The following is a 17,254-nucleotide window of genomic DNA, read 5'->3' as shown; positions in this document are numbered from 1 at the left end:
TTCTTTATTGAAGCGATTGCTCTTTACATTAATATTAATATTTGAAAATTAGTAAATAATTTATTTTATCATACAAAAAACTTACATCTCTGTAAGAGAGAGAGAGAGAATTATTATTGAATGCTGGTTTGGTGATTAATCTCAGTAAATCTGTCTTTTGTGAAGCTACTGTAACATTTTTGGGTCATGTAGTTCAGAAAGGTGAAGTACTTCCTAAAGAGGTTAATGTAGCAAAGATTAAAGAATTCCCTGTACCTTCATCAAAGAAAGAACTGCAAAGATTCTTGGGAATGGCTGGTTACTACAGCCGTTTCGTTGCTAATTATTCAGATGTTGTTGCACCTTTGACCAACTTGTTGAGAAAGCATTCCAAATTTGTGTGGGATGACAAATGTAAAGTCATTAGAAATAGTTAAATGTGTATTGACTTCTTGTCTCGTTCTCAGGGCACCAAACTTTGAACTTCCTTTTAGCCTTGCGGTAGATGCCTCGGATCAAGGGGTAGGTGCTGTTCTGCTGCAGGTGTGTGAGGATGGAGTAAGTCATACGATTTCATATTTTTCTAAAAAGTTAAATAAGCATCAGGTTAAGTATTCAGTGATAGAAAAAGAGGCTCTTGCTCTTATATTAGCTCTTCTGCATTTCGAAACATATATTAGTGCTCACAGTGGTAAAGTTATAGTATATACAGATCACAATCCACTGAAATACATCCAGCAGTTCAATAATAAAAATCGTAGACTTACCCGCAGGGCAATGTTTTTGTAGGATTATAATTTGGAAGTTATTCACATTCCTGGCAAAGATAACAATATACCAGATGCCCTGTCTAGAGAGTAATGATGTTATTCCCCATATTTGCTTTGTATATGTAATTAACTGCTTACTTTTCTATTGGAAATTTTGTAAGGTTCCCTATGTTTTGTTTAGTCTGTAGATTGTATACTTTACTTGACTATTGTAAAGGAATTATTGTGTACAACTTTGTTTTTCTTTGCGGAGATAAGGTTTGGAAAAAAATCAGCAGGTTATATTGCTACTAAGATTATTTTGCTTGCTAGCATTCACTTTACATAAAATCAATGTGATTTTTTGTTAAGGGTGGGGGTGTTATGATCCCGTGATAGTTTGTAAGAAATAGTTCTTTCCAAAACTACTGCTTTGGGTTATTACCTATTCTACAAATACCATAGTTCCCTAATTATATGTCAATATTACTGTTACAGCAGGTGACGTTGGAGGCGTGAGGTATACTTCAGGAGGGACACGGAACTCTGCAGTAGAAGAGAGTGGACGTTCTAATAATTGTAAGTTGCGAGTGTGATTTTGGCTATACTTCGATGATCGTCCTGGGAATCGTGCATCGTTGGCTACGATGGTAGCAAATTTATGGTGAAAGCGCGCTTTGTGGAAGCTGAATGCTCCAATGAACTTGCACGGTATATATTCCCGGACGATATAGTTGATGAGGATTCGTCTCAACGAGGAAGTTGGCCCTGTTGTTGACTGTTGATAGCAACCATGTGATGTGTCCCTCTTGCAGATGTTCCCGTGGGGTGTCCTCCTGATCATTTGGATCAGTATTATTAATTATATAATACTTGCCTCACCTCCGTTTAAGAAACTAACTTTCAGAATTTCATTGCCTAGTTAACTATTGTAACTTTCAGTTGGATTGTTTTGTAACGTTTTTCATTACTTCGTTTATGGGTTTTTCTTTTGTTAATAATTATTTTAAATGTTTTCGTATATTAAAGCTCAAGCTATATAGTATATATAAAGTGATAAAAGGACAATACAATAAATATGTTATGCGCCTGAATCTGGCGGTAATAAACTTTTAAGTATTTAAGAATTGGTCCGAAACACCCAGCTAGTAAATAATAAATGCAAAGGTTCAAGATGCAAGAATGGAATAACATTTAAGAATTATTTTGTAATAATTTACCAGTGTCTCGCTAAAGGCCTATGGCCAGTAAACAAAATCTAAACACAAAAGCTTGGCCTAAAGAAATGACGTTAAATCATGATTACTTAAGGCAATTATTAACTGACGACTTGCAAATGGCATAAGCCCAGCAAGTAAAACATAATATGCAAAATATTAGGCCTAATTGAATGGTGTTACATTCAAGAACTGTTTTTGAGAATACAAATACTATCCGGCTTGATGATAATCTGAATTAAACAAACAGGACAAGACTCATCCTGCTCGAAGGCTAAGAATGCGTTCTGGTGGTTGTGTAACACTACTGAAATCCGGTGATATAACCGGAAAATAAGAACAAGCTGCTGTAAGTGCTCGTTGTTTAGTCAAGCACGGCAGGAAACAGAATGAAGTGCTTTGCTAAGTTGTTCCTAGTATTGCTGTTGGGGGACGGCACTGTATACCTAGTACCTACACACTGAGCAACCGAAGTGCTACCTGTGAAATTTGAATTAGGCTGCCATTCATGGAAACTTATAGCTATATAATTCCTGGGTAAGTCTCATGAACAAAACATTAAAAATTTTATGATGAAGTCTACCCTACTGTACCTGTTTGATTTATCTCCGATATTGGCCATAACTATAGAGTTGGAAGAGTCACATGATGCAGTAGCTTCGTACGTACTATTCCACTCTGTAGCACTTCCTGCTAGGGCCAGAAATTCCCTAATAGAAGAAAAAAAAATTCAGATGACATAATAGGTAAAGAAAAAAATCATATTACATAATAGATAAAGCTGTGTATGAAAAATATGCAGTAAATCCACAAAATTCATCATTAACATGTGTGTGTGGATGCTTGAATGTTTGCAAGGTTTTTACAAGGTAATCTGTGACATAACATAAGGAAAATGAGATTTTTTTAAAAGATTTTATTTACGTATGTACTTACCAAATAGCCACAGCTATAATTTCTACTTTCACAGCAGCTTAGATTTAAAATTCGCAGTAGTGATTCTTTTGTTTTTGGTGTCGGTAACTGCCCTACCCACTTTCGGGAAGTATAGGTAGTCCATGAGATAGGAGGAGGGAGGGCTCCAATCATGTAGTTACATGGTTAAGTATATTATTATGCAAAATCTTAGTTTATTATAAAAATTTCATTTTTATATAAGTAACTTACCAAGTAACTACATTGCTAAATCCAACATTGAAAGGTGGGTAGCATGGACATATACTATCTAAAAACACTGAAAAATGTGATGAATTTACAATAGTAAATTAGCTAGTATTGAAATAATACTTGTATCCTTACATGGTAATGGAGCTACAATATGAAATACTGCCTCTACTTAAATGGGATACTTTCAACCAAGGAACGCACTAATAATTGTCAAAGCTTTGCAATGAATGAAAGACCTTACCCTGGGCTACACAACAAAATAAACCAGATACAAAATTTACCCAAACACCATTAAAAACCAAATAGTACAGTGGTACCTCGAGATACGAAAGGCTCAACTTACAAAAAACTCGAGATACGAAAGCTAATACGAAAAATGTTACGGCTCTACATACGAAAATTGCTCAAGATATGAAAGGTTGTTGCTGTAAAGTCCGAGATTCGCCCGGACCACCGATAGCAATTTTGGAACTCGCGCGCGTGCCAACTGAGTAGACTCACCACCATCCTCCCGCTCTCCCATTGGTTCCTGATGCTAGTCACCGCCATGAGATCCTTCTCTCCTATTGGTCAGCATCCCTCCCATCATGCATCTACCACATAGCGGCGTGCTTCGGCCACTCGGTAGCAGCATTGTTATCGTACTCACATGGTATTCGTTCGTTCTAACTATTTCGTTTATTAACGTAAATTCGTTAGCGATTTCGTTGTACGTAGTATACTTTACCATGTTGGAATCGATTGGGACTTCTCCGTGTTTATTATGATACCCAATTGCTGTGTCAAAGTAAGCGTCTTCTCCAAGTCCTTCAAACACCGGATCTGGCTCTCAGGAGCCAGTTGTCTAAGTAAAAAGCTGTTGATCCCCATCAAATGCAGCCACTTTCCCAGAGGAGCGAGAATCCGAATAAATACTTGAGGGGCGGTTGACAGACCGAAGCAGAGGGCTCTGAACTGGAAGACTCTCTTCTTGAAGATGAATCTCAGGAACTTCCAGGAGTTCTGATGGATGGGGACATGGAAGTATGCATCCTTCATGCCGAGAGACACCATCCAGTCGCCCGGTTGGATGGCTGACATTACCGATTGACTGGTTTCCATTCAGAATTTTGTCTTCCGGACGAAGAGGTTCAGAGCGCTTACATCCAAAACAGGTCTCCATTCCCCTGATGCCTTGGGGACTACGAAGAGCCTGTTGTAAAACCCTGGGGAGTTCATGTCTGTTACCTCCTCTATAGCCTCTTTGCTGATGAGCTCTTCTACTTCTTTGGCTAACGCCAAAGCTCTTAAAGGAGGGTTTCTTGGTAGACTTGGAGGTTGTTCGTAGATTAGTTCTTGGTCTCTGCTGCCACCTCGACTTACCTCCTCGAAAGGGATGCTTTGGCTCCTGTCGCTGAAAGTTCCTTAGGTCTTCTCACTGACTGAAACAGAAGATCATTGGTGGACTTTTTCTCGAGGTCCGACAGTACATGCTTGATGGTTTCTTCTGGAAACAGGTAAGATTTACTCAGGGGGGGCGAACAACAAAGATGATTTTTGGTTCGTGGTTACTCCTCGAGATGTGAAGGAGCACCACCGTTCTTTCTTCTTGAGTACTCCCATAGTAAATAGGGCGGCCAATTCCCCTGAACTGTCTCTCACTGCCCTGTCCGCACAGGACAACACATTGAGCCAGTCCGCAGAAAAATCCTCATCCAGAGACTTGCAATCTTCAATTTTCCTGGCTAACGCTGCAATAGTCTAATCCAGAAAACTGAAGACTTTGATCACCTTGTATAAGTTCTTCACCAGGTGATCCAACTTGGGTGAAGAGAACAACACTTTCGCAGCCGAGAACGCGGCTCTTCTGTGAGAGTCCACAAGGCTGGAGAAGTCTCCTTGGGAGGAGGCAGAAACTCCCAAAGAAGGAACTTCTGTCGCATAAAACCTGTAGGTTTTATTCTTTAGCTTAAACGGGGGGAAGGCGAACAAAGCCTTGCCTGACTCCCTCTTCTTAGCAAGCCACTCTTCTACTTTCTTCAGTGCTTTCTTCGAGGACGGAGAAAGAACTGGTTTCGGAACCCCAAAGGCGCTGATCTCCTATCCTTCACAAACATCGACGGAGGTGAAGAAAGCGAAGCTGGTTCAAAAAAGTCCGGATACGTCTGTAAAAGAAACCTTAACAGACTAGAATAAGCAGAAGAGGGCTTCAAATCCTGGTCTTGAGTTTCCTCTTCCGACAGAACGGCCGATACCCCGTCTTCTTCTTCCGTAAGGCTCGTTGTCTTCTTCAAAAAGACCAACAATTCTTGAAGTTGATGTTTAAAGGGGCCCAAAGCGGAATCCTCTAGCAAGGGTTTGGCCTTCGAATCATCCTTGGGTGAAGACGAAGTCATGGCTGTTGTACGGCTCTTCTTCGAAAACAAACGACTGGGAGTCGAAACAACACAAGACGTATGAGGCGAACGAGTTGAAGCAACTCGAGGAGAATGAGGCGAACGAGTCGAAACAGCTCGAGACGAATGAGGCGAACGAGTCGAAACTCCTATCGATACACAACGAGGCAAGTCAGTCTCGGAAGTGCACAAGCGCTATAATGCACATGAGCGTCTGACTCCGTCTGAAGTTACGCTATCCGAAGAGGACTGACGATCTTCCTGGAAAATCCGGTCCAGAGCAAAACTGCAGGAAGGTTGTGGACTCCAGTGCTCCTTGGATTTCTTAACAGGCGGCGACAGCCCTCTCACACGCTGGGCATGTCTCTTCAAAAGGACACGAGACTAAATCACTCCACATTTCTCGCCTCGACACAGGCGACTGCACTTCCGAGTCAGACAACAACTGCACGTCACTGATATCTACGCCTTTCCAGCGGTGTTTCCTGGGCACTCGCGAGTCGACTACGTCGACGACTGACCGTGGGCAAACTCCCCCAGTCTCCCTTCAACCTCTGGTATGTCTTCTCCCAGGAGCTGAGGAGCGGGAAAGGGACCTTCGTCTAGGAGAACGGGGAACGGACAGCCGCCTCCTCGGACACAACACTGACACTTGGCCTAACACTGGCCTTTTCACTTGACTTCTCTATGAATGCACGAAATGACATTCCCAAATCCATAAAGGATTTTGCCAAGAAATGACAAATTTTCTAAGACATTTTGTATTTTTCATAGCTACAAACCTGAGGTCTTAACAATAGGATAATTTCTAGCGCCTAGCTGGATCCGGTAAAAAGTAGATGAAAACAAGGAATCTTGTGGTATCTGGCAATGCATGTGTAGATCGGGTGAAGAGTGGTCAAACGCCAAACATCTACGCCAGTCTTTCCCAACTCAGGATGACTTAACTAAAAGAGGGGCGGCTAGAGGGGGGCAGTATAACGTTAAGACCTCAGGTTTGTAGCTATGAAAAATACAAATTGTCTTAGAAAATTTGTCATTTGTTCATACGCGAGCAGACCCTCAGTCTTAACAATAGGATAGACTCATACTTGGATGGAGGTATAAGACATCCTAGACCGGCTGGGGGCCTACCCGCCAGTACAGCTCTCAAAAGAAATAGTTCTTAGAGAGGGACTGAAGTCCGTTGAGAAGCTAGTTACACTAAAATCTAACCACTCAGAACCTGAGAGACATACAATGATATATGGGATAACCATTGTATAGGGAACCAAAGAAAAACTGTGACTGTCCAAAAAACAAACCAGGGCACTAGGGTTTGTAGTACTCTCGACTCCTCCTTGCCCAGGAGCGGAGCTTATGCTACTAAATAGTGGGTAAGATATTGAATACTGCACGACTACACTACCAGTATGACTACCTCACTCACCTGTATCAGACCAGTCCAGCAAATGACGTGTCAATTCCTTAAACTGCCCGAAGGAAGAAGGAAAGTTACAAGAGAAAGAAGGAGGCCAGCCAACTCACTCATTCTCTCATCCACACAATCATCTTAGGTAAGATACAAAGGTGCCCCATTAAGGGCAACTATGAGTTACACAACCTGTTGGGCAGCCACCACAGGACCCAGGGAAAATGTCCATAGATCTGTGGGCAACATCCTTAAGATAGAAAGAGGTGAACATGGACTGGTGTAACCAAGTACCAGCGCTCATTACTCTATGTACAGCCAAGTTCTTTTTGAAAGCCAGAGAGGGACCAATACGCCTAACGTCATGTGCTCTAGCCTGCACAGACATGGCGATGGAATCATCAGGAGTCGAGTATGCCTGTCTGATGACTTCCCGTATCCAAAAAGAGATAGTATTCTTAGACACCTCTTTCTTCGTACGACCTGTACTGACAAAAAGCCTGCGGCAGCCTGGTCTAAGGTGCCGAGTCCTTTTAAAATAGTAACGCATGGCCCGGACAGGGCACGACAAAAGCTCTTGAGCATCACCATCCACAAAGTCAGTCAGTGAGGGAATGGAGAACGAAGCGAACCTGTCATCATGCACCGAGGGATTTTGGGTCTTGGTCACGAACTCCGGAACAAATTTGAAGGACACTGACTTCCAACCCCTGGTGTGCTTCACCTCATAACTCAGACCGTGGAGCTCTCCTACCCTTATGGAAGATGCCAAAGCCAAAAGGAAAACTGTCTTAAACGTCAGGTTCCTATCAGATGAGCGGCGCAAGGGCTCATATGGGCTCTAAGTCAAGCTCTTAAGCACCAAGGAAACATCCCACGCTGGGGGCTTGAGCTCTCTAGGAGAAGAAGACTGCTCAAACCCCTTAACTAGCAGGGAAAGTTCCAAGGAAGAGGAGACGTCGATACCCTTCAGGCCTAACACCAAACTCAGAGCTGCCCTGTAGCCTCTAATAGCAGACACAGACAAATGTTTCTCGTCTCTGAGGAAGGTTAAAAAGTCTGCTATTCGCTGAATAGTGGAGAAAAACTCCGTTTACGACACCAATCACAGTAGATCGCCCATTTGCCTTGGTAAACTGCGGAGGTTGACTTCCTAAGACTGCTGGACATGTGCCCAGCTAACTTCTGAGAAAAGCCTCTCTCTCGGAGGAGATAGTTGATAGCCTCCAACTGTGAAGAGACAGGGATTCTACTGACTGGTGGAACCTTTCTGCATGGGGCTGACACAGGAGATGCCGCCAAGGCGGAATCTCCGACAACAACGATAGCAGATCTGGAAGCCATTCCGCCTGAGGCCACAGAGGGGACACCAGAGTCATTCTGAGACCCTGTGAACCCAACAGCCTGTTCAGAACCTCATGGATCAAACAAAACGGAGGGAAGGCATACACCTCCAGGTTGTCCCAGGGATGTTGGATTGCGTCTTCTGCCAATGCCAAGGGATCTGGGACCACTGAACAGAACACTTCCAGCTTCCTGTTGTAACGTGTCAGAAAAAGGCCCAGCATGGGTCTCCCCCAAATTGGAAAAAGCCTGTCCGCCACCACTTGATGAAGGGACCACTCTGTGCCTAAGGTCTGATCCCGGCGACTGTTTGTCTGCGACCACGTTCCGTTTCCCTGGGATATACCTGGCTGAAAGCTCTACCGAATTGCTGATTGCCTACTGGTGAAGCTCGACGGTCAAGACATGAAGCTGCTGAGAAACCAGGCCTCCATGTTTGTTCATGTAGGCTACCTCCGTGGTGTTGTCCGACATGAGAACAACAGAGTGACCCTCTACCATCGCCCGGAACTCCTTCAGACCCAGGAGAGCTGCCTTCAACTCCAAGACGTTGGTATGCTGCTGCTTGTCCTCTAAACCCCAAAAGCCTATAGCGATGAGGCCACCTAAGTGCGCGCCCCAACCTGCGAGGGAGGTGTCCGAGAACAGAAGGAAGTCCGGAGGGAGAGAGCACAGAGGGATGCCCTTCAATAAATTCTGGTCGTCCAGCCACCAACGAAGGTCTTCTCTCACTTTCAAAGACAGTGGGACCATAAACAGGGGAGAGTCCCCCACTGGAGACCAGAATTCCCCCAGTCTCCATTGCAGAGACCAAAGATGAAGACGCCCATGAGGGACCACCTTCTCCAGGGAAGATGGCACTCCCAGAAGAACCTGCCACTGATGAGCTGACTGATGCGACTTTGAGAGGAAGTTGTGCGCCACAGCCCGCAACTTCTCCAATCTCTGATCCGACGGGAAAACTCTTGCCACTGTCGTATCGATGACCTTGCCCAGGTAGAGAATCCTTTGAGTGGGTATGAGGTTCGACTTTTCCTGGTTGACTAAAATGCCCAGGGCCAGGCAGAACCAAAGAAGACGATCCCTGTCTTGCAGCAGCTTTTCCCTGGAAACTGCCAAGACCAACCAATCATCAAGGTACCTCAGCAAACGGATCCCCTGAGCATGGGCCCAACTTGACACGAGAGAGAAGACCCTTGTGAACACTTGAGGGGCTGTGGTCAACCCAAAGCACAAGACTTTGAACGTGATCTTGTCTGCCAGCGAGACGTGAAGGAACTTCCTGGACGTGAGATGAACAGGGATTTGGAAGTATGCGTCCTTCAAGTCAATCGACAGCATGAAGTCACCTTCCCTCATGGCTGCCAACACCGAGCGCAGGTCTCCATCTTGAACCATGTCTTTCTGATGAAGCGATTCAAGGTGGATAAGTCGATCACAGGCCTCCATCCTCCCGATGCCTTGGGCACCAAGAAGATGTGACTGAAACCCCGGGGACGGACACACTACTTCCGCTATCGCATCATTGTCCAGCATCTTCTGCACCTCCTCCTGAAGAGCCAAGAACTTCAGAGAATCTGGGGGATACGTCTTCCTGAGCTGCGGCTTGTCCGACAGAGGAGGAGAGAAGTTGAATGGCAACAAGTATCCCACCCGAAGGACATCTACCACCCACTTCTCCGCCCCGTAACACTGCCACTTGGCCCAATGGCCAGCCAGGCACCCCCCCGCCACCCGTGGCGCAGTAGAGGGAGAGGCGCCCAAACTACCGACGGCCCCCTTGACCTCTGCTCCTAGGGCCTCTTCTTGGTTTAAAGGAACGAGAACGAAAGGGGCATTGATCCTGAGACTTGGGCTGTGACGAACAGGAAGGCCCTGCCAAACTCGAGGTCCTCGATGGCCTACCACGGGACGATCTCCTCGATTGCTGCTGGACCGGGGGAGGAGGGGGGACAAACGTCTCCGAGGGGGGGCCTCTGATTTAGACACAGCCTGGTGCACCAGACGGCCCTTGGTGTCGGCCCGACGTCGGTCTATTGCATTGTCGAGTTCGGTCTGTGGAAACAAAAATTGCGATTCTAACAGGTCACCGTTCCTCAAGACCAGCAAAAACTCGGTGTCGAGCGACCTTTCCATCCTAGACAAAGCCGTGTCCCTCCTAACCAGAAGAAGATTAGCCCATAAATTGGCACTGAGGTGAGCCAAATAAGAAAACGCCTTGCCCCCGGATTGCAAAAGACTCACAAGTGAGGCGGCACTCACCAACCCATCAGGGGACCTGTCAGAAGCTATCTTGGCAATCACCACAGACCAGAGGTCCAGCCAAGAAACCGTCTGCAACATGGAGGCCGCAGTAGATTCCAAGGCTAAGGTGTCTTGCGGAGATAAGGACGGAGCCACTGACCTCACTTGTTCCAAAGTCAAACCTGACTTCAGGTGAATGACGTCTGGGTTAAGGTGGCGTGACAACAAAAAAGCAGAGCTCGTAGTATAGTTCCTATGTCTTGTGAGAGGTGGGGGTACGAGTTTGGTAGAGCCTCTAGAGCGAAGTGAACCGTCCCGGTCAGAAACAGAGGTGTTAACCTTCTGCAAGACCAACTGAATGTGCCCTGACAACGGCAGCTGGAGAGATGATTTGGGGTCCTGAGCAGCTCCCACCAAGGCTTCCAAGCAAGGAGTGTAGGACGACCGATCTTGAGTCATACTTTCCAAATTGTTGAACCCACGAATGAGATCAACAACCTTCGAAAAGGAGGACAGAAACTCATGCGTGTCCCCTTCTTCCTGCTCTGGCACCAGCGACCAACGACAAGAAGGATGTGAAGCCTCTTCTAACGCGTTTTCTTCACCAAAATTCACAGAAGGGTTAGTAGGCAAACAGTCTGAAATCTCTACTAGCCTATCTGGGCTGGGTCCAAGCGTCAGCCTCTGAGACGGACCCACTGAAACATTAGGCACATCACTTACCTCAACAGGTGAGGTGACTCCAGACGGCCATGAACGGACAAGGGCGTGGCGGCCGTACGTACGTGAGATGGGGGGGGGGGAGACTCGAGCACTCGAGATTGACAGAGAATCCCTTATAGTGGAAGACTTGGAAGCAAGCAAACACTCCGGCTGCACCACCTCCGTGCTCACTTCTTTCAACCTCTTGACAGGGGCCTTCAGGTCTTTACAGCAACGAATAGGCCTGGGAGAAGAAGGGGCACTACCATCACGTGCATAGACGGGGGATGTTGCCACACGCTCGTGATGTGCAAGGACGGGGTTGGGGGGGTGGGGTGGTTGCATGTACGAGGTTCGGCGGTGAAGCAACCCCTGCAGAACACACATCAATAACACTGCCCAAAACCACAGCACTCTCAGGAACATGTCCATGCTGTTCCTCCCTCGGCGGCAAAGGTAGGGCAAGTAGCCTCCCAATGCCTAACACGCCCACAAGGCGTAGAGGGGGAAGAGGGAGAGGGAGACAGCACCAGCTTCTTATGCGCACTCTTCTCAGAAGATGGGGACGAAGCAACGCCTTTCCTACCAGTCCTCCCAACCAATAAGGCAGCCAACTTCACATCTAAAACAGAGTCCAGCCTCTGAAGCACCGCCTGGCATATGAGCTCGGACTGATGTGCCAGAGAAGGCTCCAAAGACAAGGAAGAGAGATGTTTCGAACTGGGCGGCAGAGATGACGTCACGTCTAAGAGAGGCGGCTCAGAGGTGATTGGAAGATACGTCTTCGATGAGAGTGACGTTACAAGTGGTGGTGACGTCACGACCTCTCCTTTGAGAGAGGGAGAAAGAGACGCCACTGGCGGAGGAATACACAAAGATGGGCCCCGTGACGACAACAATGGGGCTGACACCGCAGCATCACTCCAAGACAAGGCGGCGGCAGCCGGCGGAGCAATACAAGATGGCCGACTGCTCCCTCCCATGGAGTCGAGGCCTGGAGTGGGGGGGGGATGGCCTGGCTGGACTGGGGAGGAGGGGTGCGAGCCTCCTCAAAATGCGCTAGCAACCCCCCTAAGGACGGGGTACCCCCTAGCCCAAGCGTCTTCCAAATCGCCTCCGACTCTGGAAGAGAAGAGAATGATGAAAAAACCTCACCCTTCCCGGGAACCGAAAAAACTCCCGAAGAAGAGGGGGCTACATTACAAATAATACCCTGGCGACCTCCTGATACTTCCATCGACGAATTAATGGAAGAAAAGGAAGGAGAAGCAGGGGCAACGCTACTAGGGAGTTGACTACTGCGGAAGACGAAACATCGGGAATAGGAGTAAAGCCCTCCCAAGAAGGAAGAGTGGAGACTCTTCGACGTTCCCTCTTACCATAAAACTTCCTCCACTGCTCCAAAGGCCATGCCTGGCATTCCGTACAACGATTCGTAATCGTACAAAAATTGGAATGGCACCTACTGCAAGTGATGTGAGGGTCCGTCGCTGACGAAGCCAAGAAACGAGAACAAGGAAATCCAGGAATTCCGGGGCACCAACGCTGACATTGAGAAGGAGCAGAAGAAGCCATATTATTAGGCAAAAGCACACACAAACACACTAAAAGAACGAAACGGGCAAAAACCGGGAAAAAGGCCAAGAGGAAAAAACCCAACTCTCGTCCCAAGGCAGTAAAGAAAGACTGGCGTAGATGTTCGCTGTTTGACCACTCTTCCCCCGATCTACGCATGCATTGCCAGATACCTCAAGATTCCTTGCTTTCATCTACTTTTTACCGGATCTAGCTAGATGCTAGAAATTATCCTATTGTTAAGACCGAGGGTTTGTTCACGTATGAACTCAAATTTCTTGTCCATCTTGAACTCTAACCAGGAAATGGTGTTGGGATCGGAAACATGGGATACCTGGTCTGGTGTAATTGGTTCTGAAGTTGGAGGACTATCAATAGGTGAAATATTAGATAAAAGTGGAGAAGATAGTGACGGTTTGTTTGCCTCTAAAGGCACGGGAGTTGTCTCTACTCAAGTTTTAATACCCGCTCTAAGAGCTGCTTTCCTTTTCCTATCTATGTCCATTTTATCCAAATGAGCTTGAAAAGTCTTCCAACCTTGTTCATCTAAACTACAGCACTCATCACAAGTTAATTCCTTGCTACAGCACTGACCCCTACATTTAACACATTTGGAGTGCAGATCGTAACATAGTTTAGCTAATCTAGTTTTGCAGCCACTGCTGCAAAACCTAAGTGAAGAAGAACTAGCATCAGACATCTTTGTAATAACTTGTTAATAACTAGGCAGCTAACTGATGAAGCAAAAAAGCTAACCAAGAAATTGTACATCACAAAAAAGAAAAAATCCACAATGAAGACGAAAGTCGACTGCAACAACAAACCACCGGTGTTACCCCATGGCCGGCAAAAAATGAATCGAAGAGTTTAGCTCAGCAGTACCGGGTATTTCCGAAAGTGGGCGGGATCTGTATCACCTACACAAACAATGGCAGCGCCGCTACCGCCGCCAGGAATTTGAATTCTTGACTGCCCAAATATGACCAATTTTGTCCAAAATTGCAATTGTTTCCTAACTATACAAACCTGAGGTCCCTTTTACAATAGGAAGGTACTAGCGGCAGCTGGATAGGTCGTAAGCTTTCGAACAAGGGGTTCGGTAGTTAACTGCTTGTCCGACAGGCGCGCTAGCGCGCGCGACTGGTAGGTAAACAAATCACTTTTGCTTTTGGCCCAAGCAAAAACTGCAGAGTGAGGGGTGGCATGAGGTGGGGCTATGTGTAAAAGGACCTCAGGTTTGTATAGTTAGGAACAATGCAATTTTGGACAAATTGTCATTTGTTCCGACACGGCATACAAACCTTCGGTCCTTTTACAATAGGAAGACTCACTTCTTGGTGGGAGGAATCTGAGTCTTTTGTGAACAGACTGGTGTTCGCCCAACCTTGGAATGCCTCCCTGGTCGTAAGAGCGAGGGAGAGATCCAAGCCTCTGTCCGATTGATCGGGGTGTGCACCGCAGGATCAATGGTCAGACCTCTGGACCAAGTACTAAGAGAGAGGCAAGCGTATCTCTTCGTACCATCAAACAAGAACAAGTTCCTATTTGCAAGAGGCAACATAAAGTTATGGTTTGTCTCTTGTTGGCATCCACTTCCCCCCCCCTTGTAGGAGGAAGTGGTGGATATTCGCTCCCATCCTAGTGAAAGGGTCTAGGATGGGGCTCTGTCGAGTAGCTCACCGGCATCTCGTCCTTATCCAGCAAGGTGATGACCGTATCCCTCTACCCACAGGTAGAGGGGAGAAAAGATAGGAAGAGAAGCCAGTCACTCTCTCATTCACTTATCTATTCTTACAGTCACACCAGGACTCGATGCTGTTCAGGCCTGCTAGGTCTGGGTTAGCTAGACAACGTGTTGACAGCCACACGGGTCCTAAGGAAAACGATCCAAGGACCTGTGGGCAATATCCAAAGGTAGAAGGAGGTGCCGGTGGTCTGGTTGTACCAGACCCCTGCCTTCAGTACCTGCGCCATGGAGAGTTCTTGTGTAACTCGAGGGAGTGTACTTCTAGGTCATCTTGGTGCTGACGAAGAGTCTTCAACACTCATCCTGGGATGTCGAGTTTTTCTTCAGAAAGCGCGGTCGCGCTTCACAGGACAAAGCAGCATCTCCTTCGCATCGAAGGCGGTGAAGTCCATTAGGGAGGGGATTGTGAAGGACTCTAACCGATCGTCAGGAACCGAAGGGTTCAGAGTCTTCGCTACGAATTCGGTACGAAATCGAGCGTCACACGAATCCCCATCCCCTGGATGCTTGACTTCGCAGGAAAAGTCATGCAATTTACCTAAGTCAAAAGGAAAAGTGGGAACTGGGTCCGTTAATGACCATAACCCTCTTCTCAGACTTCGGTGATGTCCTGTAACCCAATACTGGAGTCTATCCGTCTGCAGCGGAAGTTGTTCTTCTCGGTAAGTGGATAGGACACGAGATACTCAATGGTGGGTGTCGATGGTATGGGTACTGTGACAAGCCGTTAGGACGAAGAAAAGATTGTTTATGGAACAACCGAACTAAGTCCACAGCGAAGTTCGTAACAGACTTGACTTGGGCGCTCTGACAGCTGCCGACTGACTGCGTTCGGTAGGAGGCAAGTTGTCCATGGCACCCGAGCAAGTCACAGTGACCTTCGCCTTAAAAGGGTTCTGCCAAGAGACTAAACAAATAATTTGTTCGTCACCGATGCCAGAAGGCAAGGTGATGACTCTCTTAAGGCATGTGCCCAACAGGCGAAAGTCAATTGCCTTCTAGAGACCGAGGTCCTTGATGGCAAGATATCTCATAGTATAGTTGATTCTCGGCTAAGGAGAAACAACACTATGTGTCGTTGAAGACGAAGGTGTTACAGAAAATGCAACCTACGTCTTCACCAGCTGAACCGAGAGAAGGATTCTCAAGATTCTGAACCTGTGCTACAAAGACTGAGAACGCTAACCGCTATTCATTGCTGTCCGGTGAGGATCGTAGTTGCAATAAAAGCGGAGCGCTTTTCAGTAATGAAGACAGGGAAATACTGCCTGAGAACTGCTTCTCATGGGCTGAACATTTGGAAGTAGAGCTGTCAGGTCGGAGAGTAGGCGATGTCTTCTGACATATCTGTTAATTTCGGGGCGAGCAATGAATAATTGCAAACCTACTAAACGAATACGAGATATTTTGAAGACAAACTCAGATGTCTTGCAAAAATCATTCGCATTAATCGCGGTGCGATGCAGCGGTTGACTAGTACAAGACTTTCTGTTTACCGTGCGGTAAACAGAAAGATGAAAGAGTCCAAGAGATATCTCTGTTGAAAATTCTCGCAATGTCGAAGGCGATGAAATCAAGCGTCACAGCAGTAGATGGTCCTTCATTATTGCGAGAATCCCCGTTAATCAGAGACCTAAGTCCATGATTGTTGGGCAGAGATACGGTTCGGTAGTCAATCAAACCAGGGGAGAGAGAGACGTAACCGAACGTGCATCTCCTAGACCTAGCTGATACTGAGCCGCTATCAGGCAGTTCAATACGCAGTAGCTCTCGGTGACTCGTCATCCTGAGTTGCCAGTTAATCCATTATTCCACGAAGGAATGCGTTCGGCTAGAACCATCGAGCATAAAGAATACGCTCGAGCAATTATATTTAAACGAAACGGATTTCGGTAAATACAAAAGCTGATTTGGTGTTGTCATGACAATACCAAGTATCTAAAATCGAAACTGATAACTGCTGGGAGGTTGCAGGCAACCCCGAGTTGCAGTTCAATTAAGATACAATTCGTCTCGGTCACAAACCGTAGAGTTAACTACGGTATGCGCCTACCCCCCGGACAATTCAACTGTTACAAGAATCATGTCGCGAGGGTAATATACGTAGTATATTTGTAGGTTCTGTACAACGACCTCCATCCTAAACTTCTTTTCCCCTCGAGGAAATGAGAATAAGGATTGGAGATCGACCGCTTCGTTCTCTAGTCAGAGAGTGAAGGAGAAGTCTTTCCCAAAGGAAAGCTTCAATGGTGAACAGAATACCGAAGACGATAGTTCAAGCCAAACTGGAAGTTCCCGTCCGTTCTTCTCTATTCCAGGTTAACTCGCCTACTGTGAGATACTCTTCTTTCAGTCAGCAGCAATCTTCTTCCAAATGCTAGAAATTACAGGAATTCGAGCATAAGCGAGGTTCCCGATTATCGTAAACAATTATCGGGGATTCTCGCTCACTTTTGGACCGTGGTCTCGCCTAAGTGGTTTGGAGATCGTAAAAAACTCGAACACACTGAGTGCGCTAGAAATTCCCGTAGAATTCTAAGCACTCTGCGAAAACCCCCACCGAATTCGTCAAACGATATCGGCTGGTGTCCCTCTCGATTCCCGTAGAAAACTCGAAAGTGGGGCAGGATCCCTCCTCAACGACCGGGGCTTACGTCAGGTAGGACCCGAAGGTCCCCCGGTTAGCGCAGCCCCTAACGTGGGATCTTACAGAGAAATCACTGTAGGATCCCTCCCCTTTCCCT

At 46.5% G+C, this 17,254-nt stretch overlaps 1 protein-coding gene across 3 annotated transcripts in view; it reads right to left on the bottom strand.

Moving 5' to 3' along the window:
• The window catches only part of LOC135198441 (uncharacterized), a 211,625-nt gene that overhangs the window by 120,434 nt on the left and 73,937 nt on the right, over nt 1-17,254 (bottom strand). For all 3 annotated transcript variants that reach the window (XM_064225992.1, XM_064226011.1, XM_064226002.1), the window contains one exon: nt 2,539-2,655. In XM_064225992.1, coding sequence (XP_064082062.1) covers nt 2,539-2,655 — 117 coding nt within the window. The remainder of the gene's footprint in view (nt 1-2,538; nt 2,656-17,254) is intronic.

This window comes from Macrobrachium nipponense, chromosome 23 (genome assembly GCF_015104395.2).
Source record: "Macrobrachium nipponense isolate FS-2020 chromosome 23, ASM1510439v2, whole genome shotgun sequence".
In the NCBI taxonomy this organism is placed as follows: domain Eukaryota; kingdom Metazoa; phylum Arthropoda; class Malacostraca; order Decapoda; family Palaemonidae; genus Macrobrachium; species Macrobrachium nipponense.
This window is presented reverse-complemented; position numbering and strand designations above follow the sequence as displayed.